The following is a 15429-nucleotide window of genomic DNA, read 5'->3' on the forward strand; positions in this document are numbered from 1 at the left end:
GTGAATTTGTTCCCAGTAATACGGCTGTTGGAAAAAGACACATCTTATTCAATAGGAGAATAAGGGCAGCTGACCGGAGCGCAAAGCAGCAACAGTCTAACGCTAATGTTAACGAACGTTTATATTTATTTCCACGCGCCCGCCCACTCAAACCGGTGAGTGTATACAAATAAACAGACACTATCTTTTTCCGATTCAATTGTTCGTACAATAGCCAACAATAAGAGATGCTTTTAAGTAGTTGGCACTGATCGTCGGTAAGAGAAGTTGGTTGCGAGACCGCAATTACACTACGGAAGTTTTAGTTGATTTGCCTTGGTCAAAAGTGAAGCGAGAAAATAAAAGTGGAGCGAGGATTAATATGTTTCATTAAGAAGCAGACCATTTTGATGAGTGCTTCCGATCAGCCGTGGAGATAAAGTGGATGGACACACGCACACACACACACACACACACACGCAAGCAAAAGCTGAACTGTGAGATCACCTCGTAAATCTGACGAGTCAGTCGAGTCTTGCATTGCTGCATTGACTTTAATGTTGCCATTACAAGTTTCTTCCAAAGTTGCCCCCAGTAAACATACCGGTACTCTTTCCACGGGTAGGGATGAGGGGAGCTTAAATGGAGCTTAGGCCAGTCAGGCAGGGAGAAAGGCGGGCTTACACAAACCAGGACCCATCACCAAGTCAATCATTGGACTGACAAATGGAGATGCACCACAATACTAACGTTCTGTTTTTCACAAAGATATTAAAAGTAGCACATACCATCAAAAACATCACTCTTGATTTTTTTTTTTTTATTTCACCAACCTCCCCATAATATCGTGATAATTATGGTATCGTCAAGTATCGTGATATCGCGTCGTGATGTTCAGAAATCATTACATCCCTAGTTGGAAGTCTTTTTTTTAATTTTTTTTTTTTACCCAAAACTGTTAAGCACTGGTTAGAGGGTAGGTACTTGGCTGGAAAAAAAATCACAGGGGCTATGTCAGATTGAGAGTACTGTATTCTAAGCATACTAGCATACATGTTGTGTTGACAGCAATTTCTAATCTAAGATAGCGCATAAAGCCAGACTGAAACCCAGACGTGCGGTTTTGTGAGGTACTAACCGCTCCTTCCCAAGCTGCCCCCAGATTAGAGACCAAATTCAGTTTCAGAGTGCCAACTGCAAATGGCAGCGTGTTCAGGTAAAAGACTGCGACCGAGTTCCTCAGGTCCTGCTCACTCCCGGAAGATAACAGTGCGATAAGAGGCTGTCATATGCTAAGACGTCAGCCTTTTGTTAAAGAAATGACTTTGCTCTTCGCCACCGCGCCGCTCGGCCCCTGCCGGACAAATTGTCCATTTAGAGAGCGGCGGCTAAATGGAAGCATGTCGCCTTTTTCGGCTTCTTTTTCAGCATGTTGAGGCCGTGTGCAGATAGCAATCCAATTATCCAAGGCAAATAATGGATGTCTCATTTAAGACGGGCGCCGTTCAGCCGCAGTAATGGCGCTGCTTCCATTCACCCGTCACTCCGTCTGTATTTTCCCAAATACCCCAAAGCCACTCTCTATCAACAACATCATCTTGAGCTCATGGCTCGACTCGTCGGCGAGCCATGAAGCAGTGTTGAGCAGACTTTTGTGCTTGAGAGACATGTGATTTTTTTTTTAATTAAACAGATAGATGGGCAAGATCATTTGTAGATTCCTTAAAAAAAGCTTGTCTATTTTACCGTCAACATTTTAAAAATGTGTCAAAATTGTATGAATTGTAAAAAAAACGATTCATCACATTCATTTACAGTCTATGTCAAACACATTTATGTCACAGACCTCATTGTTGTTAGTTTCTCTCAGAGTGACAATATGACAGCGAAACCATATCAATGTACCGTCACATCATGTTAAATCAGGGGATGCGTCACCGAAAAAAAAAGACGATTTGATACGTGTGTCAATACGTGCGATGCGAGTCAAGGACGGTTGGATTTGGTAAGTGGAACGATTCCATTTGGTTCAATTCAGTCGTCTGACAATTTGATTTGATATGGCTCGATTTAGTTCAAGGGGGTTTCTTGGTGTCCTTTGAAATGCATGAATGAACTTGTCAATACTTTAAATGTGGCATTTCTTGGTTGATGGGAAAATGAAGATTCAAGATGTTTCATGAACCAGCTCTCTGTTCAAGAGGAGTGCTGGTTCATGAAGCAACATTGTATCACTACATTACCTTCAATGTTATTAAAAACAATTTGACATATCGATATATTTTCAACTGGAACGAAATTGGTTTGATACAATACTCATATTTGGATTTTCTGATTCTAATGGGGGGGGGGGTTGTAACAGCTAACCCATTTCTAAATCAAAAGTGAAGGAAAATCACGTTTCTGTTTTCTTTTGTTTTTGGTGTGATAATAAAAATTGTTTGCAAAAATTTGCAAATTTGGTCCAAATTTAAACAAGAAACAGGCTGTGTAGGCATATGATTTGCTTTAGCGAGCCACATCAAATCATGCGGAGGGTCAGATTTAGTCTCCGGTCGCCGAGTTTGACGCATGTAATTGTAAATCCTTGCTGGACCAGATTTAAGAATAAAGTGGGGAGTCAGTTGCACACGGACCACATTTTTCCAAGCTTTGGCAGACTGTACGAGGATATAGACAGGATATTTACTCACATGTAGCGTAGGTGTGGATTCTGCGCAAAGGCTCGGGGCTGGATCACCCTCAGGTTGCAATTCATGATGGTGCTGCAATGAATAAAAAGGGAAAGAATGAACGGCAATGTGTGAGCGGAACGGAGAAAGACTGCAGCGTGGGAGAATGAGAGTATTTTTTTCCCATTTTTTTCTTATTTCCTATTTCTCGGCCTGTTTTGTGCACCCAAGTGTGTAAGCGTGTGTGTGTGCGCGCGCGCTTGTGTGCGCGCAGGGGTTTATTCTTTTTTTTGTTATATTATGTAACTCAGCCCCCTGCCCCTGCAAAAAAATATGTGAGCTGATACATTCTGGCACAAACTCTGTATCAACTGTAGTGTTTGTGGTTTTGGGGGGGGGGGGGGGGGTGTATTTTTTTTTTTTAATATCAAAAGGCAGTTAGTTCCCAGGTCATGATGTCAGTTAACACCTATGTTTTTATGTAAGTGTAAAGACATTCAGAGATTGCAAATTAAAAAAAAATCTGTGTTGTCGATTCAAGAAGTGCTAAATTCAAGTTTGAATTTAAATTTTTTTGAAATTGCCTGCTGAAAATGTGTCTCCACGATAAATTAGTTTGCTGCAGTGCGCAGTGTGGATTGAAAAAAATATCATCTGTTTATTGTATAAAAAAGGAAAGCAATTGTTTTTTCATGATAAAGTCAGATGTTTTGAGTAAAAATATCGTCTATTCATTTGTTCTGTTATATTGTCATATTCTTAATTGTAGAACAAAAACCTTGGTTCAGGTCCCAAGGATTCACCGGGGGTGGGAAAAAAATTGCTTCTTTAAATGACTCATTTGCTCATCAACTGAGGTCCTTGATTAGCAAAATTGTTCCTCAGAAAAAAAAATGCCTTATACATCATGGAAAAGGGAATCAGGTGTGCAAAGGACCTTAACTTTTGCAAAAGCATTTAAGTTCTTCAGTTCTAACTTCATTTCGTTGAAAATGAACCCGTGTCTCGTACAGATAAAAATGGTTGAAGGGAAGACATTCGGACACGCTTTCGCTCACCAGCAAGAAAATCCACAGCAGCGTGTCCAAACAGTTCTGCCTCATCTAAATCCAATTTTAATTCCAAATGTAACTCCGCTAAGCGTAAAGGCGCCCCGCAGATGAAGTTCTAATGCTGTAATCAAAGCTGTCCCTCACTGACATCATCACCGTGTGTCTCATCATTTTGCGACGTGCCATTTAAACTCACCCATCATGCCTCCGTGTTTTTTTTTTTTTTTTTAACGGAGAGGCGGAAGTCAACCCCATCACATTATCGTTACGAAAGACAATTTAGTCCCTCATGAACCTCAGACAGTTTAGCCTTCAATCAACCAAACAGAAGTGCATGTTTTTGTAAATTTGAAAGGCCATTTTAGGTGCTTTACGTACATCACGTGCATCAAAAAATTTTAAAATTTTGTCAACTTCAACTTTTTTTTTGTAAACATTCAACTCCTCATCTTCAAAACTGATCTTTGATGAGCCTGCGGTATGTTTGTGCAAACAAAAGTGGAGTCTTTGACAAGCTAAAGTGTGTTTTTGTCAACACCACAGACAATTTCCAGTCCTCAACAAGCCTGTGTGCATTTTTTTTTGTCAACACACTGTCAAGTTTTTATAATTTTAATTAATAACCTCCGTGTGTTGAAAACACCCAGTCCGTCTTTCCATGACCGTTTTATGTGTAAACATAAAAAATGCTGTTGACTTGAATGAACCAAAAAAATTTTTTGACTGCTGTCTGCTGCAAAGAAGTTTGAGTGAGTCTGTTTGAGTGGCCTTACGCGACCGCCATCATCATCATCATCATCATCATCATCATCAACAACAAAATCATCATGTGGCACTCTGGTGAATATTTTATTTTAATCTATTTTCAATTAAAGCCTAAACAGAAACATGCGCAGCACCTCTTTCATTAGCACACAGCTCTCTGGCATATTTAACAATCCGCCGTTTTTCATGAATGATTGCGTCTCATATTGTCGTTATTGAAATGCGGACTGACGAGCATCAAACCGGGCTACGGGACTGTTACGGGCTCAAGCCGACCCCTTCACCCTCGCTCTCGCCCACTTCCCTTGCTACTCGCCACCCTCCTCTCACGGTGGTGGCGGTAATGAGAAAAATGCTAATTTGCTGCTGGAGATATTACACTTGGCCTCCCTGATGAGGGATCAGCAGGATCAGGGGAGAGAGGCCTGCTCTGAGTTTTGAAAGGGCAACGTAGGAAAAAAAAAAAAAGACAAGGCAGGAGGAAGAGGTCAGCAGGTAGCCATTGAGAAGTGGCGGTGGGAGTAGTCGGAACAGGCTGTTGCGGCACGATGCAGGAACAATGAATATTTTTTTTTTGTTTATTTCTCGTTTTTTCTTTTCCGTAGAATGCAGCATTGTAATTAATCGCAAATTATTCCAAACAACCCACTTGGAGAACACGTCTCATACAATCTCCTGACTTTGAGTAATCATCATCAGAAAGCCCATCTCAATGATGAGACGAACCAAAACAGCAGCACCTACAAAAGCACATGACCTGTTTTTTTTTGTTTTTTTGTTTTTGGCTATTGTTGTTGAATTAAAGTCACATGTTGTAAAAAACTTTCTTGCACTTTATTACCTTTTTAATTATTTTCCCGAAGAGCCATTCGAAGAGACCTATCTGCAACATGACACAATATACTTGCCTCGTAATGCTACTTGATGGGCCCTGTGTCAATTCCGCAGTGCGGGGAAATAAGGAGGTCATTATTTTTTCTACATGATTCAATCTTATCATTTCAATCAGTACCATACAAAACAATGCAATCGCTTACCACTCAGTTATATGTGTAGCCGTCTCAATATGACGGTGTAAGAGATAAGGATGGGATATCAAGACAAATCACAAAACTTCCTCACTGATGTTCAAAAATCATTCGTCCAAGAAGATTTTTTTTTCTCTTTCTCCTTTCTTCTTTCTACATACAGTACATTCTTGCTGCTGGAGGCTGTAAATTGTAAATTTCCCCAGTGTGGGACGAATAAAGGATATCTTATCTTATCTTATCTTATCTTATCCCATACTGTCATGTTACCGATTTAAAAAGCTGTTTTGGTTTCATATCACATTAAGAAATAATTTTTTTATACTATACTAGTATATTAATGTATGTAATACTATTTTTTATTTATTTATTTTTTGGGGGGTGGGGGGTTGGATTAGGCAGGTTCCATTGTCTTTTCCCCCTGAGGCTCACTTACACCTTCCCTTCTAATGGCTAATTAAATGACACTCACAGTCTCTGCAGTCCAGTGTAGAGTTCCATGTCCACATCCCGCAGCGTCTGCAGTCCCGTCCAGTTCTCGATGTGTCTGTGGATAGAACAAAATAGATGATTAAGCGGGCTGCAAAAGAAAAGGAAGTGGTGCCGACAAATCCATAAACATTTAAATGGCTATTATCGAAAAACCTGGCGACAGGATGCTCTCTGCCGGCCTTACGCAGATGTAATTGCACAAGAGGCAGGCATCGGCGTTAGTCTGATGCGAGGAGGACCGTGGCTGCTGATGCTAGACTGGCGGGCTAATTCCAACCCCCGCCCCTCGCCACAAAAATGTCGAGCCGCTGTTGAATTAGCTTTTGGGGCACGGGGGTACAAATAAAGTGTTTGTGCGTTGATGGAAAATGAGCAATAAACAAACAGACCGGTTGAATCAGTCGAGAGAGCACAGGGAAAATGGTACGCGGCCTAATTGCTTTGTTTTGATGTTAACTGGCAACGCCCGACAAAATGAAAGGTTTTTTCCTCCATGTCAAGCAAAGATGTACACAACATCTGCAACAGCGTCCTCCAATTGTCTTGATACATATGGTTGGATAACTACGCTACATCACAAATTTGTCTGGCTTTTTACAGTATACAGGCAAGTTACATGCCCTCAGTGTCACACCATGTTATGCTGCAACATGCTAAACTGTAGGGAGCTGTTATTACAATAACTTCTATGCTAGTCTTTGGTATTTGACAGTATAGGCTAGAATTACGATTGCAGGCTTTGGTAAGATGAAATCCTTTGGTCTGGTTGAACATTTTAATGCTTCAATATACAGGTTCCTGGTATTTTTTGCAGATGCGCCGTTGTGGGTGTGAACACAGATTAAAAATCATTACGCGAGTGGCACAGAACTTGACATAGTGGAAGAACTTAATTTGCTGGAGTCTATGGAGATCAAAGTGTGCAAAGCATGTTTATAAGTCACTGCAAGCAGACCTCAATTAGCAGGTGATGTAAAGTTAGTTAGTGGCTGTTTTTATTAAGTTAACGCATTTACAGTTTTTGGGAAGAGTAAAACTAAAATAAATACTTTCATATGGTTTCTCAATATTGCAGATTTTCACCTGTTTGGTGGGTTTGGGACGTATACAATGCCCTGCATAATTATTGGCAACCTGTTCAACAAATGTTATTTTTATTGCAGAAGCATACTCTCATTCATTGAACCACAATTGAAAAGAAATTATTTTCATTGGCTGTTTTTTATTTTACGCACTTTTGCCAAATTGAAGTTATTTCTTTGACCACCGTGGTTTTTTTTTTCTTTCATTAACAGAGGGCTACCAATCATTTTGCCCATGTGTGTCACAATATAGGTACAGTATGTCCTTTTTTTTTATCCTTCTAAGTAACAGTCTGGGGGGCACAGGATGAACTCAAAGTCACATTGAGGCTCCGTGGCGCTTCCGAACTAGGTCGTGCACTGCATTGTGTGACACGGCACGCTGTCCTTTGGCAATCCTTCAACTGCATCCCTTTCCAGAACGGCTCAGAACCATTACTGATGGATTGTGTGCAGCTCCATTTCCAACATCCTCATCACCGGCATCATCTGAGAGTGAAGTTGTAATGCATTCCTTGACATTTAAAAGAAAACATATCATGTATTTTTTCTTCCAACTTAAAATGGTTCCCATATGTCCTGATATGTAACATCTCCGTGGCATGCCTTTGTTCAAATAAATAAATAAATAACGAAAAACCCTCCGCAGGATCAATTCTGACATATTTCTACAACATATTTTTGATATGGCCAAACCAAACTGGACAAGGCATTGCTCAGACTTGCTATAAGCTCAGTTTGAATATAAACAAACCAAAAACTGCAGTTTGCCTCCAGCCGACTGTAGGCAGTTGATAGCGGTACCATGAAAAAGACAGGAGATTATATGTAAAATATATGTTTGCCTATAATATGCACTGAGAGAGCTGCTTATATTGTAGCTGTGCGTACCTAAAGCAGTCAATTGCCCTCCCATTACAACCACATTGTCCACAGATACCTCTCAAATCAACCTAATGCCGTTGCTGAACAAAGTAATAATATGGAAGAACGGACAGAGTAATTGGCGTCCTCACGCATGCGGCATTTAGTGAGAGCGGGGAGGTCATTGATGTCGTTCCCCCTTGCAAAAAAAAAAAAGCCTCCGCTTAGTCACGTGATCCATTCGTTGCCATGACGACGTTACAATCGCGTGCGAGGCGGCGATGAGCAACACCGTGTTCCTCACAGAGAACACACACTAAAAGCATATTTGTGTTGATCTTGATGTGGTCTTCGGGGGTAAAAAAAAAAATAAGGTAAATAGAGCCGAAATATCACAGTAATCAGGCATGCGGTCTGAAATTTGGGGAATGGGAGGGGGTGTCAATCAATTGTGACATCACAAAGCTTCAGTGAGTTGTTTGTGTTCTATTTTGAACTTAAATTCTTGATTGCAGAGTGACTGTTCTGTCTTTTGTCAGGGATAAATAAAAGGTCTTTTGTTAAAATAACCTGTCATTGATTAAATACAAATTGTCTCAAAAAGTACGAGTGGTATCGGTTTCTTGATTTCGGTCAAAAGAGTCGAGAACTCGCACTGGTATCAGAGTGAAAATAAGTGGCATCAAACATCCCTCATAATGTGTGTTTACCATTGACTTTTCTCGCCGTGTATCCTCGTATGCTTCAATGAGGCAGCAATTTTTATTCAAACGAAGACTTGAGTAGTTTTATACCTAAACGGAGGTGCGCACTTTTCAGCAGCGACACACAAACACTCCATATTTAAATATTTCATTTTCTACTGCATTTTAATTTGGGAGCTAATTTTGGCTGTATTTGTCTGGGAGTACATTTCTCAAGCCCCCCCCCCCTCCCCCAACCTCCCACTGAGTGAGAGTGCCAGAACACCCCTGTGAAATATTGATGTAATAGAGAGATATGAAAAGAATATCTAATTCAAATATATAATTTAGCGCAATCTCTCCGTCTCCATTTTGCGTCAACAAAACAACAAATAGAGGGAGGCAGGCGACGGCTCCCCGCGGACTGCAATCTGATTGCAGTGATTGTCGGCGCCGCGCTGAATACACTTTGTGGATTCGACTCTTGCATTAAAAAAAAAAAAAAACGAAAGAAAGAAAGAAAAATTATGAATAAAAATATGCATATGATTGACAACAATACTGCAATTCAATCTCACCGTTCTCTTCGCCGCAGGAAAGGATGAATAGAAAATTGCATGCGACAAAAGTTCCGAGATGCTCACATTACAATGGCTCCGTAGTTTTATTCAAGAGGACGGGAAGGGTCGCGAGAGAACCGAACATTGCCGCAAAGTGGAGATGGTGGAGTACAAACGTGCGCGTATGTTTGTCATTTCTGGCTGTGGATGCTCAAATGTTGCAATTTCATTTATGAGGACACTAACGAAATAACAAGAAAATCGAGCGCAGCAGTCAACTGGAGACTGCGGCGCATCAAAGTGCGGTGTCCAGAAGCGCTCATCTATTGAGCTAGATTTGGTGTGTACACACTGCTCGCTGACATATGAGCATATGTATGGTTTTACAACCTTCTGCGCTCAAGCCTGAACCGGGTGGCAAAATTGCTGGAGGAGAACGCCCCGCCAGCAAACAGTAACAGATTCCACCCCAGCGAGGGCCATCTGTTGTGTTGTGGAGGCCCCGGGCCCTGCAATGTGATGCCACGACCATACACACACACACACACAAGTGTCCCTAAACATATTTTCAATGCTGATTTTTAAAATGTCCTTTTTTTTGTTCCCTGGCACATCAGGTTTGAGATATTTTCAGTTTGACCAACAAAAGCTTGCGCAAGTATTTTACCATATTTTGTAATTTGTAGCTATAAGTTTTCAGGGAAAAAAAAATCCTGACACTTGAACTAACAATTCATTCAAAATTACTACAAAATATATTACGGTTATATATTTTGGTTATTATGTTACAATTGTATAGGCGGCCCGGTAGTCCAGTGGTTAGCACGTCGGCTTCACAGTGCAGAGGTACCGGGTTCGATTCCAGCTCCGGCCTCCCTGTGTGGAGTTTGCATGTTCTCCCCGGGACCGCATGGGTTTTCTCCGGGTGCTCCGGTTTCCTCCCACATTCCAAAAACATGCGTGGCAGGCTGATTGAACACTCTAAATTGTCCCTAGGTGTGAGTGTGAGTGCGAATGGTTGTTCGTTTCTGTGTGCCCTGCGATTGGCTGGCAACCGATTCAGGGTGTCCCCCGCCTACTGCCCGAGGACAGCTGGGATAGGCTCCAGCACCCCCCGCGACCCTAGTGAGGATCACGCGGCTCGGAAGATGAATGAATGAATGAATGAATGTTACAATTATTTTCAAAACCTGAGCAAAAGGGGCAGATTCGGAATTAGATAAAAATTACAATCTTCTAAAAAAAAAAAAAAAATCATCGGTACACAACAAAAACAAAGGAACTGACCAAGCCCCTCCAATACCTTTGGGGTGGCCGTTGTCTATACGCGCTCCGCAATTGACTGCCGAGAATGCCATGGCGTACCCCACCTCCGACCCAAAGTCAGCTGGGATAGACTCCGGCTCAAATGGATGGCTCGAAAACAAAAAAATGTATGTTCGAAAGGTCTCACATGATTGACAAATCACTGGAGCAGCATATGATGAGTGGCATACGATGTGCCTTTAAGACTCCGAGGCTTCTGATTGAAAATAATAAAAACTACAGTTGATGAATGAACTATGTGGCATAAATGTATTAAACACGCTGTATATATATATATATATATATATTATATATATATATATATATATATATATATATATATATATATTTGCTGTATTTTCCTTGTGATTGTGCAAACACTTTTCCCTTCCGCTGTCGCGGTGATTTACGACTGTATTGCAATGCCACCGCCGCCGCCACCTTAATGGCAAAATGTTTAATAAAACACAATGTCTCTGGTGCGTTCCCCGGGATATTGATCTCACCTCGCCTCGCGTCGGGCCAAACACTCCAGAGGAGGGACGTGGCGGGTCAGAGTAGCACTCCGTTAGATTAAAGCAGCCGCCTGACATCAATCAGATAGCCTTGTGTGTGTGTGTGTGTTTTAAGGGGGGGGGGGGGGTTCTCTTCCATAGCATGTGCTTTTGTAAGGCATATTTTTGTCTTGGGTATGCCAAACAAAGCCTCCCAATTGATCGTGCATTTTTTTTTAGCACAGTCAATGTGATTCAACAGTTGAAGGCCTGTTGTTACGGACCAACCTTGCACACTATAAATAGAAACAGTGCAATCTGTGGCCAGTTGGGTGGCCAGGATGACCATATGCAAGTGGACACAAGTGTCGTTTAGTCATCGTTTATCCTCTCATCAGGATTTGACGAAATTAGCCTTAATGTCGTGAATGTAACTTGAGCGCTGACTGGCAAACCTTCTAAACACCGTGTCGAGAAAGATGCAACTTGTCAAAACCGGAAAAGACTGAGACACTTTTTGTCAACGTTTTCCATTATGTGCAAAAAGCCCATAATGTAACTTCTCATCATTAATGCCATTCATCAATTGATCCTTCCTACGACATTACTGGGAAATTAATCACTATGTCCAGTCATGAGTGAGCTATTTTTAGAATGGGCAACTCTGGTCTTTGTGGGGCTACCTTTGCGACATCTGGTGTAACGTTAGTTTTTTTCTGTACAATAAGATAAGATAAAGATAAGATAAAGATAAATATAAGATAAATATAAGATAAAGATAAGATAAAGATAAGATAAAGGTAAGAATAAGATAAGGATAAGGATAAGGATAAGGATAAGGATAAGATAAGGATAAGATAAGGATAAGATAAAGATAAGATAAAGATAAAGGTAAAGATAAGATAAGATAAAGATAAGATAAAGATAAGATAAAGATAAGATAAAGATAAGATAAAGATAAGATAAAGATAAGATAAAGATAAGATAAAGATAAGATAAGAAACCCTTTATTAGTCTCGCAAAGGAAAAATTCCCAATTCACAGCAGACAAGTTATGAAAAGAAGAAGTAGAAGAACAAAATATAGGAGCTGCTGTAAAGGCAGCCACTCTCGCGGCGCCATATTGAAGTCAAAATAACACATAAGACACAGACAGTCGTGCAATCTTCACTTTTCCTGTATACACTTTGTTGTTTGAAGCAGTTATGGATGAAAGAGGAGAGGCTCAAAGCGTCAATGATCCGATCCGCAGAAATTCCACCTCGGTTGTTTTGTTATTACCATCCTCGCTAACAAAAAGCAGATTCATTCTGGCGATGAGAAACGTCGCACAAACAATTGTCACGCTTGCTACTCCAAAAAGGAAACAAGCTAAATTTCGCCCACTCAGTCATCGGTAATGTGAAGATCAGACTTTGCAAGCTGCAGGATTTGATTATCTTGAAGTGACAGGCGACATTCAAATGACTGCCGTATAAAAGGAATAATTGTGCAGCACAACAAACAGCACTGCGGGATGAACGGCAAAGGATTCAGTACAAATGCTCGCGTACAGAAGATTTGGGTAAAAGTAGAATGAAACGAATGCGCTTGAAAAAGTTCCCCTTATTAGCTCGCACGAGAAGTAAAAACTTTTCAGTGAGTCGTCATCCGCTCAAATTGAAAAACAAACAGCCTTTTTTGACAGTCATGGGTAAGAAGTACAGAAAATGAGGATTCAAATGAAAAAGTTGCCAGAAAAGCAAAAACTCAAGTATTGACTAAATCTACTTCAGTACAGTACTTATACTTCCCATGAGCGGTAATTTTACAAAATAAAAGGACGCTGATCACATCAAAGTAAAAAAAAAAAAAAATGCAAATATTTCCATGAAATGTAACCCCTTGGGAGAATTTAGAGCATATTCTAGTCAGGAAGGACAGCAGGCAGCAGACAGAAGAAAAAAAAAACGCATCGTGGACGGCGAGAGCAACAACTTCCTCTTGTTGACATTTTGACAAGCGCATAAGAGCAAAAGGCGACGGATTAAACGAGCCGTGCGACGCCACCACGCTTGTGTCCTCACACTTTGGAAAGTTCACGCAGGGTTTAGGAATGTGCTTCAGTGACCGCGGCTAAGATGGAGGCTGCGCGTTTGGAATTGAATCTTGCCCTTTTAATCAGGTCACAACATTAGCATTAGGAACGCAAACTAATGAGTTAATAGCACGGATAGGTTAGGCTGTTTGTTGTGCGGGGTTAGAGTGTGGGCCAGGGTTAGGCACTGTTTATTTTCTTTTTATAAAGCAATCTATTCCTCCCTATGGCGATCCAAAACAAAAACCCGCTCGGTTGGGCAGGGTGTACGTGCGAAGGCAATGTCATTCCGGATGCGTCGGCTCAAAGTGCTATCACACGGCCGATGATATTCCCGGTAGTGCAGATGCCCCCTCACCGCCACAGCCCACCTCCCAAGTCCCAATGACGGCGTGCACAGTCAAAATCCAGCAAGGGAAGGGAATGTCCCGACCGCACTTTGCGCAAAAGGTATCACCTCCTCGCACATGACTGAGTCCCGAACACGCGCGGACAAAACGAAAAGGACTATAATTAGAGTGCCATTTTGCCAAGTGTCACCGCGGCTGTGATCCTCCCTGGATTCAAAGAGGCCGCCGTCGGCCCAAGCCGCTGAGGCGTGTCGTCGCGGGAGCTTTGCACACATCAGCGACTGTCACTGGCGACGCCGCGCACCTCCATCTGCGCCACGTAATGAGCTGAATACATCAGCGCTGTCGAGCCCCCGCGCCATCAGGATCAGTCTGATTGGCCAAGTAGGTAGAAACACATGAGGAATGTCTCCTTTGGTATGAGCTACACTAGGATTGAAGAAAAATGTAACTATGATAAACGGTCGGGAGTTTTTATAATGAGCTCATATGATGATGCTAACACTAAAGCAAAAACAAAAAAAAAAAAGCACCCATTCGTGAGCAAGTGACACACGTGTCGCTAAAAGACGACATATTATAGAAATGTGACTTTTTTGGTTGCCCGGTATACAAATAGTTGGCTGTGATTGGCAGGCGAGTTCCGGGTGTGCCTCGCCTCTCACCCAAAGTCAACTGGGATGGCATCCAGCACACACACACACGCACACACACACACACACACACACACACACACACACACACATCGATTCTCGTGAGGAGAAGCGGTACGCAAAATGGATGGATGAACAAACACTTGGCTCTCTGGAGTCGCTAATTGGAAAACGACAAAACCAAGTCATTTTTTTTCTCTCCTCCCAATTAAGATGCATATTTGACATTGGCTTTCGTCAATCGCAGGCTTTGCGTTTCAAACCAGCCGATCAGTCTTGGGGCCTCCACACTGAGTTTTTGTGTCAATTTGACAGCGACACTGTTGCCAGACTTGACTTTCTGTCAAAGCCACAAAGCTGACAATGATGTTGTCAGCACATGTCATGTTATTTTTGTTATAGTTTGAACTTAGAAAAAAAAAGAAAAAAGTAAAAGATTGAATTTTATTCAGAATTCATTCATTCATTCATCTTCCGAGCCATTCGCGGGGGATGCTGGAGCCTATCCCAGCCGTCTAAGGGCAGTAGGCAGGGTACACCCTGAATCAGTTGCCAGCCAATCGCAGGGCTGATTCAGAATTGAATACTTTATCCATCCATCCATCCATTTTCTGAACCGCTTAATCCTCGCTAGGGTCGCGGGGCGTGCTGGAGCCTATCCCAGCCGTCTTCGGGCAGTAGGCGGGGGACACCCTGGATCGGTTGCCAGCCAATCGCGGGGCACACAGAGACGAACAGCCATCCGCGCTCACAATCACACCTAGGGACAATTTAGAGCGTCCAATAAGCCTGCCACGCATGTTTTTGGAATGTGGGAGGAAACCGGAGCACCCGGAGAAAACCCACGCAGGCCCGGGGAGAACATGCAAACTCCACACAGGGAGGCCGGAGCCAGAATCGAACCCGGTACCTCTGCACTGTGAAGTCGACGTGCTAACCACTGGACTACCGGGCCGCCTGAATACTTTATTTTAATTTTAAAATATTAAAGATAAGATGAGCTTTATTTGTCCCACACTGGGGAAATTTGCAGTCTACCGCAGCAAAATGGGGGGCGGCGGCGAATAAACTCTTTCATTGCACAAAAATAAATGTTTCAGAAAAGAACTGTCAGCAGTTCAATATAAGTGCAATGTCAAATAAAGCATTAGCATTCATCTAATTCATAAGTCATTAAATTATGAATTAGAAATATTGAACCAATTCATGAATGCACTACAAAAGAATGTTTTTTTTTTAAAACATTTGGGAACAAATACTACAGGACTCTAAACAATGCAAAAGCTCATTGGGTCAGATTAAAGAATGCAGTGGGCCATGTGTGCCTTATTTTGCTCAGCCCTGGTGTCAAAGTGTGACGTAATTCTTGAACT

General features: G+C 41.8%; 1 protein-coding gene across 2 annotated transcripts in view; it reads right to left on the reverse strand.

Moving 5' to 3' along the window:
• Nucleotides 1-15429, reverse strand: part of ntrk3b (neurotrophic tyrosine kinase, receptor, type 3b) — a 173455-nt gene that overhangs the window by 132748 nt on the left and 25278 nt on the right. For both annotated transcript variants that reach the window (XM_052064302.1, XM_052064301.1), the window contains exons 2-3: nucleotides 5969-6043; nucleotides 2673-2744 (exon numbers count right to left, since the gene is read on the reverse strand). In XM_052064302.1, coding sequence (XP_051920262.1) covers nucleotides 2673-2744; nucleotides 5969-6043 — 147 coding nt within the window. The remainder of the gene's footprint in view (nucleotides 1-2672; nucleotides 2745-5968; nucleotides 6044-15429) is intronic.

This window comes from Hippocampus zosterae, chromosome 4 (genome assembly GCF_025434085.1).
Source record: "Hippocampus zosterae strain Florida chromosome 4, ASM2543408v3, whole genome shotgun sequence".
NCBI classification, from domain to species: Eukaryota; Metazoa; Chordata; class Actinopteri; order Syngnathiformes; family Syngnathidae; genus Hippocampus; species Hippocampus zosterae.